This window comes from Furipterus horrens, unplaced genomic scaffold (assembly GCF_987537825.1).
Source record: "Furipterus horrens unplaced genomic scaffold, mFurHor1.1.pri manual_scaffold_3, whole genome shotgun sequence".
NCBI lineage: Eukaryota > Metazoa > Chordata > Mammalia > Chiroptera > Furipteridae > Furipterus > Furipterus horrens.
In genome coordinates this window covers 203,770,601-203,790,605 of record NW_028327173.1, presented here as the reverse complement: position 1 = coordinate 203,790,605, position 20,005 = coordinate 203,770,601, and the positions used below count along the sequence as shown (strand labels likewise).

Genomic DNA, 20,005 nt, shown 5'->3' with positions numbered 1-20,005 from the left:
TGTTAAATATATTTGCTAAAGGAATGAATAGGATTTATCTCAGTGCACGGTTGTTGCTTGTTTGATGCTGTTTTTCTGCTGGAATTGTGACCATCCTGAAAACAGGGACTGGGTTTTTCTGTCAATACCCATATTGTCAATACCTGTTTGTCTAACTGTTGGAGAAATGAATCTATTTGATAAAAACAGGAAGGCAGGAAGGAGACAGCATCTAGAACAGGAGGCTGTAAATTTACTTTGGCAGTAGAAGCCTTCTGTTAGAGGCTATTTTATACAGAAGTTGGCTTCTCAGGGTGATTCATTGAGGTGGGAAGCCACCCCTCTTCCCACGGAGCCCCTGAAGCTGCCCTGCCTGGCCCTTTACGCGCTGTGCAGGCGTGGCTTCAGTCTCAGTTCTGCTTTGAGCAACGCCACATCCCTGAGGAAATCACTCTAGCCCCCTGGGTTCCTCTTTGAAGAGCTCAGTCCACAAGCCAGCTAGCCTACCCTCCCGCCACGCTGCTGTGGGCTCAGAGCCCTGAAGCCAAAAGTCCCAGCCTGCTGGGAAGACATGAGGCCACCCACGACGTCAGCCTGCCTCCTCTGAGATCGCCTCGTTCCCCAGGACACCCTGGACAGGCAGGAGAATGCAGTGGTTCAGCACAGGACCTGGATCCAAGTCCTAGGTCTACCACTCACCTGCCCCGGTATGCTCCTGAGCACGCTGCTTACGCTTGCTGAGCCTCAGTTTCCTCGGCCAGAAACTGGGGGTAACAAGAGTGTCCACACTTTGGGAATGGTTGTGAGGGTTTAATAAGATAGATGGGAAGTGATGAGCATGGTGGCTGGTGGGTTATGGGCACGTGAGAAATGTAAGACAGGGTTATTATGCCAGACAAGAGGGTAACGGGTCTTATAATCCTCAGAACATGACATCTTAGAGGGCCAATGTGGGGAGTAAAAGCAAGCGTGTGCTTCACAGCCTCAGCCTGGATCCCTGAATGACTCTGTGGAGCAGAGGCCCCGCCCCCTCCCCAACCCTCCTCCATTCGACTGGACTTAACAACCGGGAAATAAACTTCTACCAGGGTAGAGATGGCAGGTTTTATCTGTTATAGCCAGGAGTGCTTCCTTAACTACTTACCTCTCTAACTACCTAGCTACATCTATTTCAACAACACCAGAAAGAAATCCATCAAAACACTAATCGTTATTTTCCCACAACAAACATTGGTGACTTTTGTCATCAGAAGTCAGTTTAGATTTTTTAACATAGACTTTAAGAAAACTAACAGCCTGACCTCCCTCTGTCCTCTCCGCTCCCAGTCAATGCCACAGGCCGGCCATTTTATGCTCTTGGGGTCTCTGTCAAACTTCCTTCTCCCGTCCGACCCCCAGCCGATGCCCCACCCTGAATAGCTGCAGATTCTGAGCTCCCTGGGTGGTCTCTGCCAGGGAGGTGGATGGCAATGGGCCCGAGGGACTTTGTGGCCCCAAGACCACCCCTTTGGCCCCCACATTCAAGCTCCTGGCTGTTGGGTACCCTGTCCCCCAGGGCCAGGAGGTAGGTTCCATTTCCTGAAGTATAGGGTGTTGACACAGACTATTGGAGGACCAGAAAAGGGCAGCTTGCTGGCTTTCACTGCCCCCTGGGATGTTACCTGCTCTTTATCTATGTCAGAACAAGGTTCTTTATATTCTTTCAGAAAGAATCCCACATTTGCAAACACTGCATTCCTCCAGCCTTCCTCCCCTTCCCATAGTAGGGAGGAGTTCTTGGGCTTGAATCTATTGCCCCCCAATAGCAGGTCAACCATGTGATCTTGGACATTGAAGAGGTGGGAATACCTTGCTTGTTGAAGTAATGCCACACATGATTCTAGAATCCTATATGGTCTCACCAAGCCTCATGACATCCACGAGAAACCCAGGCTGCTCCTGGCTGCAGGGTGGAAAGCCAAGTTTATCCAAAGCCGTTGTGTTCGTGAACTACCCCCTTTGCCCGACTCAGGCCCCTGCACTTGCTCCTCCCCCGGAGGATGCCCTTGATCAGGAATCAGGAATCCTGGGACCTGCTCCTGGGCTGGCTGCTTGGTACAATGATAAAAGCACACAAGCTTTGGAGTGAGAAAATTCTAGGCTTGAATCCTGGCCCACCCATATCATGGGCATCAATAGCAACTACCTTTCTGGAAAAGACAGCCTGGCCAGCTACCCCAGGCCTCAAGTCCCCAAGTTTGGCCCTTTGCCCACTGTTCCAACAGGTCTTGCCAGCAGCCAGGCCCCATATTTATTTTTGTCTGAAGTGGCATGGGTGGACCTCCGGTTACTATGGGAGAGCTTCTTCCCTGGAGATGAAGGGGCCGGGGCAGGGCGGGTGGGCATGGGGGTGCAAGGGAAGGCCTGATCTCTGCTTTGACTGGGTCCATGGTGGAGGTAGGCAGGACCCGAGCTGGAGTGCTGCCCACCACGGGGTCGCCGAGAGCTCCAGGGCTGCCCGTCTAAGGACCAGGACCACCCTTTGAGTAGCAAGCCGCTGGGGGCATCTGGTAGCAGGAGGCGAGAAGCGAACGCTGGGGGGAAAGGGCCTGGTCCTAAGATGAGTGAATGTCAAAGTCAGGGGTACTGAAGAGTCGGCTCAAACCTGGCTGAAAATGCACAACCTCTATCTCATCATGAGGAAACGTCCGAAAAACAAAATGAGGAACTTTCACTTAAAAGAAAAAAGGGTGGGGGTGGGGGTGGGGAGAGAAACCTGTATTTCTTAAAAATACCAATGTCATAAAAGACAAAGAAAGGCTGTGGGAACGTCCCAAATTAAAGGAGGCAAAAGACACAGCACAACCAAACCTAATAATACATGACCCTTGATCTTGAGCTGGAGGAAGAAATGCTAGCAAGAACCTTGTTAGATCATGTGACAACCTGGCATACAGATGGTGACTTCGATAAAAATATTATATCAATGTAATTTACAAAGTGGATAACTTTGCTGTGGTATGTAGGAGAACATCCCTATTCTTAGAAAAGTATTTAGGGTGAAAGAGCCAAGATATAGGTAATTTACTCATATGATTCAGAAAAAAAATTAAGTGTGCACAGGGATAGCGTAAATGATAGAGCTGATGGGATAAGATAGTAACAATCCGTAAAGGATCTATGCATGTTTCCATTTTAATGTACTATTTCTATTGCAGTTTTTGAAGTCTGAAATTATTTTTAAATGAGATTTAAAAAAACAAAAATATTTTGCAGCAGAGCTGGTTATTTTACACAAAACCCCATATGGGACCCCATGTGCAAAACGGGCAAGCAGGGTTATTTGGGAGAAGCCAGGGTGGGCCTTGCCTGCCTGTGTCCCTTTGCTGGTCCCTGGGTGCCTCCTGGAACCTAGTTTGGAAACCACCGGGTGGGTTCAGACTCCGTGTTCTCAGGAACGTGACGAAGAGGCAGCCATTCCCGCATCCTTGCATCCATCACACACACACACACACACACACACACACACACACGTGTGCACGCCCGCAATTGCATGTGATCCTCAGCACTGAGAGGCATTCTCAGTGCCATTTTATAAATGAGAAGATCGAGGTCCTGGGAGGTCAGTACTTCTTGGGGCCTATGCCATCCAATTATTTTCTAGATGCTCTCCCACCCCCTGCACCAAAGCTGGGGTTCAAACTCAGGCCCATGAATGAACCCCTAAGCCCTGCTCTTCTGGGCAGAAACTGCCTCCTCCCAGGCGAAGAAGCTGAGGCTCCGAGGAGGGCAGCCCCCGCCCGCTCAGGGCAGAGGTGAGATCGGGAGCCCCTGGACTCGCAGTCCAGTGCTCACCCAGTGGTGGGAAAATATGCTGTCTGTTCCTGGACAAGAAACCCATCTGTTCCTGGTGGGGAATCGACCTGGAGCCGTGACCCCTGCTCAGAGACGCCCGCCAGGGGCTGGCTTCTGAACCAGAGGCTGAGGATGGGGAGGCTCTGAGCACCCTGCTCGCTCTGCCCCTTCCCCTGCTGTGCCAAGCGGGTCCTTTCAGGCAACTGCCTTTCTTCCCTTTCTTCTCTCACAGTCAGCCACTCCCCCACCCCCCATCCCCTGCTCCCTCGTTTTTACTAAGCACACGCACCGTCAGTATAATCATTGCGTTTGAAGTTACTGTCAAGAGACGGAGTGTCGAAAAGACTTCCAGGAGGCACAAGCTTTCTGAGGAAACTGGGACTCCCCGAGAATGGACGTGCCCCTTTCAGGCCCCAAACTGTCTCCCTGATAACATCTCAGGGCCTACAGAGCCCTTGGCCCTGACCTCACCCTGAGCCCCGGCTCGGCCCAAGGGCAAGGATTCTCCAAGTTAGAGGTTCAGATGGGGAAGGTCTCTGAAGGAGCTTTTCCGGAGTGACTGGACCTTGCACCGTCCCCCAGTCACATACAAACAATGTCTCCTGTCGGCCTGTAGCCAGCCTGGCCTGTCCCTCTGCAAGGGATGCGGACAGAAGCCCTCTCCTACAACGGCCACCTGCTAGGTGCTGTACAGTGAGGTTGACATTTGCACCTGCTGTTTCTAATATCTGCAGGTGAATGAGTGTGGCTTCTGAAGCATTAGGTGTCTTAGTGTCCCCTCTTTGTAAAACAGCTTCTTTGGGTGAGGAAACCGGGCATTAAAGGGTTAAGTAGCTCTTTCAAGTTCACACAGCTAGTAAGTGGCAGATCAGGAATTAGACCCAAGGCTGTCTGGCTACACTCCACGACCTGACCATGGCTGTCGCCACAGTTTCCCAGGCTGCCCTGCACAGCGCGTGTAGCTGAAGGGGCGGCCGGGGATGGAATCCGGCCAGCACTCTGCTCACGACGGTGTGTGCCCTGGCTCAGCGATGCCCGCCCTTGTCTGCCTGCAGGAGTGCTGTGATAAACTGATCACAAACGGTCTCAGTGATTCCCTTCCTATACTTGCATCCCTTTGCAGCTCTTCCCATCAGGAAGGGAAGTCTAGACTCATGGACATGATCTGGGCTGGGGTGGGGCGGGGTTGGAGATTCCTGGAGGGAAGAGGGGTACTGGGCAGAGGGGGGCAAAGGCGGGCAATTGGGACAACTGTAATAGATTGATCAATAAAATATATTTTAATAAAAGAAAGGAAGTCTAGTTCCTCACCCCTTGAGCTGGGCTGGTCTTGTGACAAAACGAGTCAACGAAATATTTCAGAGTGACATCAGGCTGGTTCAAGGCCAGGCCCTGAGAGGCCTCACAGGTTTGCTTGTTCTCTGGGGCCACCAACTACTGCCACAGACACAAGCCCCGCCTCACCGGCGGGCGAATGAGAATTGCGTGGCCCAGTCATGCCCCTTCCAGACCAGTCAACAGCCAATCAACCCCCCAACGTGTGAGCAAGGCCACCCTAGACCAGCCAGCCTCCAAATGACCCCCTCTGACCACAGCCCCAGGAGCCAGCCCAGCCAGGCTCAGGCCCCCCTGACCAGGTCAGCACCACTGCTCAGCTGACTTGGGAGCAATAATAACCAGTGCTAACTGATTCAGGTGGCTGTGATGGGGTGAGCTGTGTCCCTCCAAAATTCATATGTTGAACTTCTAACCCTCAGTACCTTGGAATGTGGCCTTACTTGGAAATAGGATTGACCTCTTAACCCTCAGTACCTTGGAATGTGGCCTTACTTGGAAATAGGATTGACCTCTTAACCCTCAGTACCTTGGAATGTGGTCTTACTTGGAATAGGGTTGTTACAGATGTACCACATTTTCACTCCATTAGACACACTTTTTCCCCCCCAAAATGGGGGAAGAATGTCTGTGCGTCTTATGGAGCAAATATTGCGTCATAGACGGTGATGTGTATTATCTGACCTGTCAGTGGTGGCGACAGCTGTTAGAAGAGGAAGCGGTAGGCCCCAGCGAACCCCCTGGGGACGCTTAAATGTCCCACTTTACTGCTGAATCTCAGGGCGTCTGGTCAGTATGAAGATAGCAAAGAAAGTGATATCAGTGATTGTGAGCAACTGAGCTTCATAAATTCTGACACTAGCGATGATGAGTTCTTGGGGTTCCCAGAAAACTAGAAGAGTGAACCTTAAAGTCTCTCCTCATTTGTTAATGAGAATGATGATGGTTCTTAATACTGCTGTTCGCTTTACATGGCTGAAATATTATTGTTATATTTTATTAAATATTTTAGTACACCATTTGGTTCAGAATATTTTTGTTGTTGTTTTCTTCCTCTAAACCTAGATGCATCTTATGGTCAGGTGCGTCTTATAGTGTGAAAAATATGGTAATTAGTTAAGATGAGGTTGTACTGGAATAGTGGGGTGGGGGGGCTAATCTGATATGACTGATGCCTTTATAAAAAGGGGGCATTTGGACACAGGCAGGCACACAGGGGAAATGCCACGTGAAGACGGGTGTGATGCTGCCACAGTCTGAGGACCAGCAGCAGCTGGGAGCGAGGCCTAGAACACATCCTTCCCCAGAGCCCTCAGAGTGCGCAAGACCCAGCTCACACCCGGACCTCGGACGTCCCACCTCCGGAACAGTGAGAAAATAAACTTCTGTTGCGCAAGCCCCAGGGAGCCGACATTGCAACTTTTCATAATTCACACAAAGGCACAGTGTGGGCTGGTTTCCCTGCCTGCTTCCAGCTAACCGTGGCCTTCCTCCTGGTCCCAGGTGCCCAGGAACTACACCCCCACCGTGCCTAGTTCTGCCCCAGCAGCCCTCTGGATCTGTAAAGGCTTCTCTAGTGCCTTCCAGAGGCTCTGGGGGTCTTGGTGTGGGTGGAGCCACAGAACCACCCAAGATCGCAGCCTGGAGCACGCCCCCAGCCTAGGCCCCTCCGGCTGCCCGCCTACCTGGGTTGCCGAGGGCCATGGAGTCGTAGATGAGCTTACAGGTCTTGAGCAGAATGGAGATCTTCTTCTCGGGCGAGTAGGCCTTGTGCATGCTGGTGAACTTCTGCAGGATCTTCTCCATGATGGGCACCTCTGGCACGCTGGTGGTCACGCCCAGGTCAGTGGTGGTCGTGGCCAGGACCACCAGCTGGTTCTCCTTGAGCTGCTGCAGTGAGCCGTCCTTGCTGTGGATCTCGCGGAGGCACGAGTTGATGGCTTCTTTCAGGGGCTTCAGGACACACTTGTACAAGGCGGACTCCACAATCGCTTCTGTAGGTGGGCAAGAGAAGTCGGGTAAGGACACCGTGGCGGGGGTCCCGCCACCAGGTCTTGTTGCCTGACAGCGTGGTTATCCCCGCCTTCTGATCCCTGGAAAAATACGGTCACACCCCAGCAGTTACAACTCTAGGCTATGATGCATGGGACGACAGAAAGCCACACCCAGGAAATACTGGCGCAGGAACCCTTGGACCGATACATTGTATCCTAATGCGTTTCCCAGGGCCTGGCACAGATTAAACTCTCCCAGGGCTTCGTCCTATCCACGTGGGAGTTGTGCAGTGTACAGCGCAGGTCCTGGGTACCCAGTAAATGTCAGGTGGAATTACTCGATGTCTCTCTTTCAATCCCTGGATCCACTTGTCTCAAGAATACAGTACATCCAGAACCTGGTTTCTCACCACTTCCAAGGCTACCACCTTCGCCTGAGCTACCATCAGCTCTTGCCTAAGTTACGTTAGTTAGTAGCCTCTTGCTCTGGCCCCTTATAGCCCATTGTCAACACAGAAACCAGCGTAATCCTGTTTGGTAGTTTGACCATGACATTCCCATACTCAGAGCCCTCCAATGGCTCCCATCTCAGGGACAGCAGAAGCCAAAGTCTTCCCTGTGCCCTTCAAGGCCCCTCAGTGATCTGTCCCTGTGATCTCTCTCTCTCAGCACCTTGCTCGCTCCCTGACGCTCATGCTGCTCCAGCCACCCTGGTCTCCCCGCTGCTCCCACACCTTCCATGCCTGCTCCTGCCCCAGGCCTTTGCACCTACTCCTTTTGCCTGGAGAATTCACTTCACAGCTATCCACATGGCTTATTACTTCACTGTCCAAATGTCATCTTATCCAAGAGGCACCCGGATCATCCAGTGGAGTGGGAATCAGCCAGCTTTGGTCTCATGGCAACAACGTGCCATTACCCCCACTCAGCCAATGGACCACCTCAGGCTCTGGGGGTGTGGTTCACGCAGCTAGCTTGGAGGCTGAACAAAGATCTGAACCTGTATCTACTTGACACCAGGGCGATGTTCAGCTGTCTTGGGTGACAGTAGAAAAATATTCTTGGGAAGTCCTTTCAGCAATAACCTGTCCCCAGAGGAAGGGTCTCAGCTATTGTTTCCTCATCTGCAAAATGGGAGGGCTTCAGCCCAGCCCCTCAGGGTTCCTTCACCCCTGAGAGCCGCCCCATCTCCTGCAGATACTGACTCTGGCCCTCAGCAGCCACACACCAGTACAATATTCCCTCACTTATCGCGGGTATTACGTTCTAGACCCCCCCTGCAATAGGTGAAAATCCGCGAATTAGGAACCTTACATTTATTTTAGTATTTATATATATTTGAAGGCTTTATAAACCCTTGCCACACACTTATAAACCTTTCCCAGTCCCTTATTAACCTTTCCCACTTCCTTACTAACCTTTCCCACACGTTTATAAACACTTATGTTCTTAAACATATTCTACACTCTTAAACCTACGTAACTAACAATATATGTATACAGTACCGCAAAATCCCGCGATATAGCGAAAAATCCACAATAAATAATTAAATAAAATATTTAAAAAAAATCCCGCGATACGGTGAGGCCGCGATAAGTGAACCGCGATACAGAGAGGCACTGCTGTACTTCTTTTGCCTCTAATTGCTCCTGTGACTTGGCTCCCTAATAAAGCCAGGAGCATCCTGAAGGTGGGACCCTGCCTCGCCTCCTATGTGGGTTGAGGTTCTTCCCCTGTCTCACTGGGCACAGGGGCAGAGCTCGGAAGCGTGAGGCAGAAGAGCAAGATGTTAGTTCGTTAGTTCAGAGGGGAAAAGGGCAGGTCATCTTGAACGATTCCTCCGTCCCGCCCACTCCCAGCCCCGGCCCTCACTGACCCAGCTCCTCCTCGGAGTGCGGAGCAGGGTCCACCAGCACCTTGAGCTCGGTGCTCTGCAGCAGGTAGCTCTTGAGCTGGGTCATCATGGTGCGGATCTCCTGCAGCATCTCGGTGCTGGAGGCCTGGCGCGCCATCATCTCCAGGCTGTACACCTTGTAGTCCTGCACCAGGCTGCCGAAGTAGGAGGCCTTGTCCTGTGCCAGCTCCACCACCTTCTTGTACAGCTTGCGGTCGTTGGAGAGAAAGGCCTGGAAGACGCTGGTGAAGCTCACGAGGCTCAGGCGGTGCCGCGCCTTGCCCAGAATCATGGAGGGCTTCTTCTTCACGCTGCGGCTGCTTAAGTGCTCCAGTTCCTCCTCTGTGCTGCTGGTTGAGTAGGAGTCTTGATCTGTGGCTGAGGCGGGCACTCCCACACTGTCCGAAAGGGAGGCCAGGGAGCCTTTGAACTCTGGAGTGCTCTGGGGCTGGGCACTGCCCTGGGCATGCGGACTCTGAGTCCCGGCTTGGGAGGCAGGGCTTTGGCCTTCTCGGGGTGGGCCAGGGCTGGGGCTCTCACAGGCTCCCTTCTCGATGGCGAGCTCAGCGCTCTCCAAGGGGCTTGGGAGGAGCGAGGCCAGTTGCCGAGAGATCCGCTTCTTCCTAGGAGGCGGGACTGGAGGGTGCCGGATCTTCTGTGACAACTCTGGCATGTTGTCCAGATCGCTGGCTTTGGCCACTGCTTCCTGGCCTTGCTCTGTGGTCCTCTGAGGCCTGTCCCCCAGACTGTCTGGGGTCCCCTGGGGAGGCAGGCTGAGTGGGGATGCCCTGGAAATAAGCGGCTGGTCCCACTGTGCCATGGTGCCCCTGTCCGCCTTTGCCTCGCTCTGGTCCTCCAGGGAGACCTTCTCGGATACGCGGCGTCTGGGAGGGGCAGCAGGGACGCCCTTCTTCGCTGGCCTTGGAGGGGCGGGGGCCTGCTGCAAGGGGCTGAGGGCTGTCCCCGGCTTCACCTTTTCCTCCCTGAGGGGGCCCAGGCCTGTGTGGGGGCATGGGAGCCTCTCACAGGCTGTCATGGGGAGCTGGCTTGGACGGTCTAGGGGACCCAGGGCACGGGGTGTCAGGTGGGGGGCAGAGGCTGGCGATGCAGGAGGAAGGGTCTCTGGAGGTGGGGGAGAAGCCACCGGGGGAGAACTGGGCAAAGGACAGGCCAGAGCTGGAACAGGGGGTGGAGGAGGTCGGGCGGGACTCAGGGGATGGAGAGGGGAGGCTGGGGGAGGCGGTGCTGGGCGGCGAGGGGCCCACCTGGAGGTGGGTGAGGTAGAGTCAGAGGTGGGAGGCAACGGGCCAGAGGGGCAGCCTCTAAGGGCCGGCAGGTCGGCAGGCAGGACGCCGCCACAGTCCTCGATGAAGACCGGGTTCACGAACCACAGGCGGTCGCTTCCTACAGAGAGTTCAATCTCACAAGAGCAGTTTTCATCATGGGAAGCAGACCTGAGGCTGGAGGCTGGGGGCGCCCTGGGGGTGGAGTCTCCTGGGGGTCCCACTGGGCTCCTGTCCGCTCGCCGGGTGTTTAGCGAGGAGTCCCAGAAGCCTGTGGAAACAAGACAGGAAGAGGCTGTCAGTCCTGGAGCTGGGCCCCGGGCATGTCAGGGGCTGGCACGGTGGGTTGGCTGGGAGCAGGGCCACGAGCGAGCTGGGAGGCCGGCACAGCAGCACTTCACTGCTCCCTGGGTTGTTTTGCCCTTTTGGACTGTTATAAACCTCTCCCACCACTTCCTGCCTCGAGAGGGGAAGCCCCACAAGATTCTCTCCTGTGGTGCGAGGGGGTGGGGTGTGGTGGGGTGAGGGGGGATGTCAGGTGGCCATACTGATAGGCTCAGCTTCTGTTCCTGCCCTTGGTATATGAGGGCCTACCATGGAGGGCACCAAGGACACAGGGTGCAGCCTGGGTGTGGATGGAGAGGACAGAAAATCTAGCTGACCAGCTGGCTGAGGACTCTGGGGCAGGTGACTTGATCTTTCCAAGCCTCCATCTAGTCAGCTCTAGAATTGGGGTCCCAGCAGGGAAGATGCTTTGGGCCTGTTTTGACCACTCCAGTTGTTCTGCGTAGGAAGAGCTACCTATAGGTAGTGGCTCGTGAGCTCAGACCTGACCATCCAAATCGGGAACCCCTGTCCACTGCAGAAGGACTGACTCCAGTCAATCTTGATGTTAAAATAGGAAGCTGCCCCATCCCCCAGTGCTGTGGGGGGTGGGTGGCAGAAAACAGGGGCTCCTGCACTGCTGAGCTAAGTTCCAGCACATGCTTTCCTCCTGACCTAGCCTTCATGGCGCAGCCCATCGCTGGGGCCACCAAAGCACATCTGTCCCCAGCCAGGCGTTGTTGGCCAGCACCTGGCTTGTTCTAGGTCAGGGGTATGGAATGTCGCGGTTACAAGGGCACTGGGCGTCAACTGGCTCAGGAGTTCTTGACTTCGGGGTACCAAGCCCTGTGGAGAATCGGATGGAGACTCAGGAGCCTCCCAAAAAGGCACAGGGCGCAGTGTTTGGTGAACAATCTCAGTTGACCTGCAGCCACTCTGCACCCACTCACGCAGCTCCTCCTGGAACAGGGAGCCCAGGTCTCATTCAACTTGTTAATTTTAGAGATTCACAGTGCAGACGCCCTGGTTCGGGATGGGGCCAGGCCTCTGCACTCCCACCCAGAGCGCCTTACCTCTGGGAGCAATTCAGCGGGAAGAAAACTACTGAAAATAACATGCAGGTCAGTAACAGGAGCATACACACCCTGAGTCCTGTCTGGGTGGGCCACTTGCTTTACCTGGATCATTTCACTGACCCCTGACCCTTGACCCCAGGCCTTTGGTGTAAGTCCTGGTATCCTCCTTCTATTACAGGTGAAGTAAGAGACCCAGAGAGAGTAAAGAACGTGCCCACGGTCACCGGGTTGGTGAGTGAAGAGGCTGGGGCTTGGAGCAGCTCAGACTAGCTAGCTTTACAGGTCCTTGAACTCTGCCGCTCTGCTAGGCGGCCTTCCTTCCTCGGAACTTGCGACACTTCCCATCTCAGTCGCTCGGCCAGCGTGAGTAAGTGCAGGGTGGCGTGCACCCCAGAACTGGGGATGTGGTAAGAACACAACGGGCTCTTGACACTGAAAGAAAGCAGACATCGTAAGATGGCTGAGGGCAGCGTGTGCGTGCGTGCCCTGACAGACAGGCACTGTCAGGGACGCGGGTGCTCACGCCCTTGCTGGCAGGGGGCCACAAACCCAATAGAGGTGAACAGGGTGTGACCCCAGGACCAGGCACGGCTGAGAAACTGACAAGTGAGCCTGCACATCCCCGCTGAGGCGGGGCCGCAATGGGGAGGACCATGGGGCTCACGGTTCAGCCCTGTCCTGGGCAGAGACCCTGTGTCTGGCTAGCTGTCTCCACAAAAACAAGGATGACACACTTTTGTGTGACTCTTTCCAATTTGCAGAGCTCTGTGCACATCACAGCCATGACCTGGGCCTCACACTTATCTTTCATGGGCAGCTACTGACCCACCCATGACCCCCTGCTCTCCTGGGTGCTTTGCATGAAGACCACAGCTCCTCTGGCCTCAGAGAACATGCAACGGAAGCCCCGCGCCCTGTCTACACAGCCCCAGTAATGCTGCCTCCTTGGACGTTCGAGCTGAGCAGCCAGTCTGACTCAGGTGAATGGAGAGCAGACCCATATGTGAGTGGAGGCCCCCGATGCTCACTGATGCTCACCTCCAAGTTCCCATAAGCCCTTCCTTTGGGTGAAGGTGGACGCCATGGGGTGGATGATAAACAGAAGTGCCCACCCGTGCCTGGGCACTCCCATTACTGCTCACCTAGATCATGGCCATCGGCTGCCCCCCCCCTTCTCCTCGTGGCACCACGCTGGGCAGAGAGTAGGCCCTTGCTTGCTGTTTGTTCAGAATCACTGCCAACCCCTTAGCCTGGCACTTAAGGCCTGTGAAGTCTGAATCTGTACATCTTTTCTAGCGTCCCCTGCTGAGTCTGCCCCCCATTCTCTGTGGCTCACTTCTTCCCAAACATGCACGCCCTGAGCTGCCCCCCCGACCTTCAGTCTCAGCTAATGCTGTTCACTCTGCTCATAGTGACCCCCCCCCACCACTTGGCAGGCTCTTAGCCACCCTTCAAGACTTGGGTCAAATGCTCCCTGTTTGGCGGGGTCTCCCTGACACACCCAGGCCTCCCCGGCACTCTCTGCGCTGTCAATCTCTGGCTTTGTCCGACTGCCCTCTGCCCCTCCAGACTCAGCGCTTCCAGAAGGCAGCCACACTGCCTCATCCACCCGAGCATTTCCAGCACCTGAGACAGTGCTTGGCCCAGAGCGGGAGCTCAGCCCTTTGTCAGCTTAGCCAGAGTAGGGAGGAGGGGCTCGGAGAGGTGGGACGTGGGCAAGGTTAGCTTTGATGGCGAGGTGGGGAGGACCTGAACCATGGGAGGAAGTCTAAAGGAAAGAGAATGAAGAGACGAGAACATGAGAGGAGGGAGTCCACGGGGTTCCCTAAGCGGATAGACCACCAGCCGGACAGCGTCTTGGGATAGCAAGGTGGGTCCATCATGCCCAGATTAAAACAACGATGACAACAACACATTTCCGACAGCTCAGATTTGGGTGCCAGCAGCTGTGGAGCAGACACTGGGGCTCAGGGAAATGGGCCCGGGGCCTGGTGACTAGGAACTGCTCCCTTGCCCCTAGAACTGGCCTGGTGGTGGCACTCCGGCAGGCAGCCAATGCCACTCGAAGGGGTGGGGGAAGCTGAGACCCGAGGGGCTGCGCGTCAGGTTCTGAGGGCTTGTTAGGGAATCACAGTGGTAGTACAGGGTTTTATGCTAAAACAAAAAAGGAAGCAGGTCTCTTTCTCTGCAGCGTGCAGAATGCCGAGGCCAGAGGAGAAGCAGAACACTGTCTTGCAACCCTAGTGGTTGGCAGTGCTGTGGACGTCTGTGCCTAATGGCACCATGCCAGGCCTTGGCTCAGCTGCTGGTGTCCCTGCAGGGCCCCTGCCTTCCCTACTCCTGAGCTGCTCTCGCACTGAGGAACGTTTTGCTGGCCCTTGGCCTTCTGAGCCTTATATGGAGACGCCTCTTGCCAGGTCCCCACTCCTACAATCTTCAGAGGGCCTGGGCCAGGCCAAGTGCTGCTGGGCTGGGGCTCACTCTCAGGGAGCCCAGGCTAGTGGCAGGACAGAGAGGGCATGAGTAAATGCAACAAAGTATTCTAGTTGCCATGGAAACAGCTCAAAAGTCCAATGAGTTCAACAAATAAATATTTGCGTGGCATCCCAAAGATGGGCTGTTGGACAGTCATTCAAAGTTGAGTTTGCAATTAATTTTTAATAACTAGGAAAATTTTCACTATATAATATAAAGGAAAAAGCCAATTACATACCAACTTGGAAGAGCTGTAGGACATATGCCTTTTCTAAAGCTACTTTACGTACCGCAGACAAATTAGAGAACATCGTCCCATCTCACCCTTAGTTACCACTGCTTTCTCTAGACTCCATCTGCACTTAGAATCAGCGGCATATAGTTTAGTGGCAAACTGCTCCCTATGTGAGCTTTGTAGCCCCGAGATTATTCCTATAGACCCTGCCCTTTCAAACGTTGGCTTTTCCAAGGCCAAACTCAGAGTTCCTTACGTCAGCTCTCACGCAGGCCTTCCGGGTTATCACACGGAGCTGAGCCTGCAAATCATCAGCTCCCATCCAGCAACATCACCTGTTCCTGAGCAGCAGGGCTTGGGCAACTATCCGGATAGTCATTATGTTCTGCTCCTTTTGTAAAAAGTGAATAGAAGGCCGGAAAAACAATACTGCTAACACCAGTGATAGAAACACAATGCGTCATACACTTATTCCACGTACACTGGTGTGGCCACTATGGAAAACAGTAAGGAGCATCCTTATAAAATGAAAAATGGAGCTGCCTTATGACCTAGAGAATCCACTTGGAGGAGTGTATCTGAAGAAACCCAAAACAGTAATTTGAAAGAATATGTGCACCCCTAGGCTCATTGCAGCATTATTTACAATAGCCAAGATTTGGAAGCAACCTAAGTGCCCATCAGTAGATGAGTGGGTCAAAAAGTTGTGGAATATTACTTGGTCATAAAAAAGAGTGAAATCTTACCATTTGTAACAGCATGGATGGACCTAGAGGGTATTATGCTAAGTGGAATAAGTCAGTCAGAAGGACTAGTAGCGTATGATTTCATTGATATGTGGAATCCAAAGAGCAAAACAAACAAACAGAATAGGAACAGATCCACGGATACAGAGATCAGACCGATGGTTGTCAGAGGGGACGGGGTTGGGGAACTGGGTGAAAAGGCAAATGAATTGAGAAGTACAGATCGGTGGTCACAAAATAGTCACAGGGATGTAAAATACAGCCTAGGGAACATAGTCAATAATATTATAATAATTTTTACGGCACTGGGTGGGTACTGGAAATACTGGGGGGATACCTTTGTAAAGTATGTGATTGTCTGATCATGATTCTGTATACCTGAAACTAATACAAAGTAATATCGAATGTAAACTATAATAGGGAAAAAAAAAAGACTTATTGCATTTGCAAGATCATCGGGGGGGGGGGGGGTTGTGAGGTGGGGGGTGGATGAGAGCCTAGCTGGTGGAGGGGCAGGGGAACAGGAAGCAGAAGTTAACAAGATGCTGGGTGCAGCTACCCAGAGCTGGCCTGCGTATGTGGGGAACCCCTGGGCCTACAAAGCCCGTCTGACCTTCTGCTCCATTGCTGGGAGATCCCCCAGTGTCCTTTCCCTAAGTCCCCTTTCATCTACACCAGTTGGGTTGGGTTTCAGTTCTTTGCGGGACATGCTGGGCATAGTGCCTGTGCGTCCTCGCCCTTGGCAAGGCTGCTCTTTGCACATTTATGATCACCAGTGCGGGGGAAGGTTGGTGAGGCTCTGCCCTGAACACCTCCGAGCCAAGGACTCAGCCTGATTGTGGCCTCTCAGCTCCGGTGTCCATCCATGTAGGTGACGGATGGAACCAGAGAAGAACTATTCTGATGATCCTTGCTTTACATCCTTCAGCCGTTGGGGACACCAGGTCTGATCAGAACATCTGGTTCCTAGGCTGCCAAGGTCCCGAGGGGTTTCATGTAAACCCCCTTCTCTAGGCAGTAAGTACCCACAGACTAATCTGAACTGCTACTAGCTTCCCAGATGGGCGCCCCTCCCCCATTTCATTGTGCCTGAGGTCAGACTCTCTGCCATAGAGGGCTTGTCTATCCCAGAAAGAAATGTCCCAGGGACACCTGCCTGAACCCCACAGTGGGGCCAAGGGCTGTAGCAAACTGACTCCCCTCTCAGAAGTCGTCCTTCCCAGGCCGAGCCCATGCATCTCACCTGCCCTACAAACCTGGCCTTCAGCCGGCCACTGACTGCTCATGGCCAAGACAACCAAGGTCAGGAGTGCAGCGAGGGGCGTGGGAGGCTGTGCTGGGAGTCAGAAAGCCCTTGGGTTCATCCCAATTTGTGCGTGTCCTGCCCAGGCATGTTGACATGTTTCTCAGCTGTGCTGAGACTTCATTTTCTGTCTTTAAAATGGGGACACAAAGATGACAAGAGATAGTGCCAAGTGCATTGCAGTGAGAGCGTCATCTGTCATTCATGCCATCGTAGATCTCAGGAGAGATGGCATTTGGACGGTGTGAATGACAAAACTGTCACCTGTTCCGCATTCCAACTTCTGGGAGGGGAAGAACCCAGCAACTAAAATAGCTGGGGGTGAAATTCAGCGTTTATTTACAGCATCAGTGGAAAACGGGTCCTGAAGTTTATGAACTGGGAAAATCCGACCTAGGAGAATCCAGGTAAAGAGTTAAGGGATGTGAGGGTGCTGCAGCTAACCTGCCTGATTCAGGTCCCAGCTGTCATCGACTGTGTGACACTGGGCAGGTTCCTAAAGCTCTCGTGCCTCAGTTTCCTCTGCCGTAAAGTGGGGATTACAAGAACAGAACCTATGTTACAGGGTAGTTTGAAGATTTGCAGGTCAAGAGGTCAGAACGCAGCCAGTACTCATGAAATGTTGACACCCCAGGGCCCAGTCCCTCCTACTTCCTCATTTTTGACCATGAGCTTCTTTGTGGCATCTCTTGCATTGCTGCTCAGAGGCCCCTCTGGGCGGTGGACAGCAGCCTGGACTGGGAACCAGTGGGTACCTTCTCTGGCTTCGGGAGTGCCTCTAACTTCCCCTAGGACCCGGTTCTGCCCTCTCAGCCATTCCTTCTTCCATTTGACCAGCACCGGTGAACCGGGCACCGTTCGAGGCACTGCGCTTGGCCGTGTGCCGGGCCGGGTCCCGTGCAGGGTTTAGTCTTGATAAAAACCTACTGATGAGCCCTGGCTGTTGTGGCTCAGTGGATTGAGCGTTGGCCGGCGAGCCAAGTGTTGCTGGTTTGATTCCCAGTCAGGGCACATGACTAGGTTGCACGGCAGGTCCCCAGTTGGGGGCGTAAGTGAGAGGCAACCACACAGTGATGTTTCTCTCCCTCTCTTTCTCCTTTCCCCTCTCTCTAAAAATAAAATAAATAAACAAACAAATAAATAAATTATTAAAAAAACAAAAAACAAAACCTACTGATGAACTGCTTTGTTCGGAAACATGAGCAGCCTGCTGCCCAAGAGTTGGGGCCCTCAGAAGCGGCTACCTGGCCTCCCAGGGGCCAGCAGGGTGAGGCCCGAGTCAGGGCTCTCAGCAAAGCCTGGAGCGTGGAAAGCGCTCAGTGGATGCGAGACCTTACTAGCATGTGGAAGGACTAGGATCAGAACCCTCTTGTCTCTCCTCCTCCTCTCTTTTCCTCTCCCTTCTGCATCCCTTAAAAGGTCAGAAGGGTAAGGGACATGGTGCGGTGTGCTTAGGGGCAGTTGGTTGGGCTGGGGGGAGGCCAAGGGGGTGGGGGCCACACTTCAGTCCCTGACACGTTCACCCGGCTTTTCCTTCTGACCAGCTGTGGTGGCAGCTGGCACTCAACTCTCTGGCTGCTTTTGAGGCATTTGCTTCAGCCTCTTCCAGAGCCACCCTGACTGTGTGTGGGTCACTGTGCCGGCCCTGACCAGCCCAGCTCCCTCAGATCTCCTGCGCAGCTGGTACACGGCTCTAGTTTGGAGACTGGGAGGCTCCCCGTGCTATAGGAGTTCAGCCATCTGGGGCAGGGGTGCGGCTGGTCCCCTGGGAGCTGGGACCCAGGATCCAGCTTGGTCTCAGCCTCGGGGGCCATCCCTCCGCACAGGTGGTCAACAGGGGCAGTGCCAGGGCCCCGTTTGCTCAAGTCCCGCCACCTCCCTGACCCTTGGAGTGCACTTACCCAGGCCCAGGTTGGAGATGGTCTTGAGGTCTGTGGGGCTGCTGGCCTCAAGGATGGGCTGTGGCAGCCTCAGCGTGAAGGGCAGTAAGTCTCTGTGGAAACACGAGGGGTTGGAGATCATGTCTGGGGGGATCTTGTGTGTCCATTCCCCGGCACCCACATTTCCTAAGCCCACAGCCCATAGAGAAAGAACCCCAGCAACCCCGCTGGCTGCTGCGGTCTCCATGCGGACTGAAGCTTTGCTGGGGTGGAGGGTTGTGGCCCTTGAGACTGAGGGAGCACCCAGTCAGATCCAGGTCCCAGCCGGCACTACGCACCCAGAGATGTGGGAGACCCTCTATGGGAGTGAGGAGGGGCCACAGCTCTCCCCTAGTTTTCCTGGCCCGGGAAGCCCAGAAAACTTCCATTAAAGGCTCTATTCTGGGTAAAGCGAGCGACCCACCCCTTCCAGCCCTTTGACCCTGCTGCTCCATACTGAGATGCACAGTGAGCACACAGTCAGACATCTCTAGTGAGCACACAGTCAGACATTCCTGACAACGCACAGTCAGACAGCCCAGTCTGCTTGCTGTCTTTGATTTGAACAGGGGACTGTTCGAGGATCTCTCCACAGATGGCCCGGCAGGGACTCAGAAACCCTCCCCTTTGTGGTGCAGACAGGGAAACTGATGCTCAGAGAGGGGAAGGAGCAGGTCCAGGCCCCAGGTGGCTGAAGGCAGGGTGTGCTGAGTCCCAGCCTTCCAGCCCAGCGCTGTTTTAGGTGTCAGGAAGGGGAGAGTAGCTCTACTGGATCTCCAGGATGGACGCGGTCCCGATTCCCCATCTCGTCCTGGCATTCAAGGCCCATCACTGTCTGACCCTGACCTCCCTTTCCAGCCACAGTCACCAACCCCAATCCCAACCCTATGGGCAGGCATTACTACCTCAGTATTAACTAATTAATTCGGGGTCAGAATCCCCTAGGGGAGCTGCTAACATGCATATTCCAGATCCACCCCCAGGGGTGCCCAGTGTCAGGTCTGGCGGGGGACCGGAGCCACGTTGTTCAGAAGCTCTGCAGGGGACCCTGAGGGGCACAGCCTTGGGTGGGAAACATGGCTCCTAAAGCAAGGGCTAGCAACCAAAATAAAAACTAGTAGCCCTCTGGATATGTCTGTCTGTCTGTATGTCCTTATAAACTTCTAAGTCCGTTAAAAAGCATTCACAAGGAGAGAACATTTCAAAATGAGATTTTTAGAGTAAGTGTTCTAACATCCACCCCCACACACATACTCTGGTGGGTCAGCTTGCACACCTCCCAGGGTGCAAACGCCCCTCCCTGGAGGCCTCGGTTCTAGCTGGTGTTTTTTCAAACTTTCTGGACCATGACTGCTAGTAAGAAACATATCTGGCTTCATGATGCAGTGTACATAATACACACACACACACAACTAAAACAAGTTTAGCACAAGACTTATTCCAGCTACATGAGACACATGATGGTATTTTCTAGTCTAGCATAAATTTTCATTAAAATAGACCCAGGCCCTGGCCAGCGTGGCTCAGTTGGTTGGAGCATCATCCCATAAGCCGAAATGTCATGGGTTCAATTCCTGGTCAGGGCACATGTCTAAGTTGTGAGTTTGG

The 20,005-nt window shown here is 53.7% G+C and overlaps 1 protein-coding gene across 1 annotated transcript in view; it reads right to left on the bottom strand.

The window, feature by feature from the left end:
- RIN3 (Ras and Rab interactor 3) overlaps positions 1–20,005 on the bottom strand; it is a 115,854-nt gene that overhangs the window by 19,165 nt on the left and 76,684 nt on the right. The window contains exons 5-7 of the mRNA XM_090271326.1: positions 18,380–18,471; positions 9,019–10,590; positions 6,834–7,142 (exon numbers count right to left, since the gene is read on the bottom strand). Coding sequence (XP_090127452.1) covers positions 6,834–7,142; positions 9,019–10,590; positions 18,380–18,471 — 1,973 coding nt within the window. The remainder of the gene's footprint in view (positions 1–6,833; positions 7,143–9,018; positions 10,591–18,379; positions 18,472–20,005) is intronic.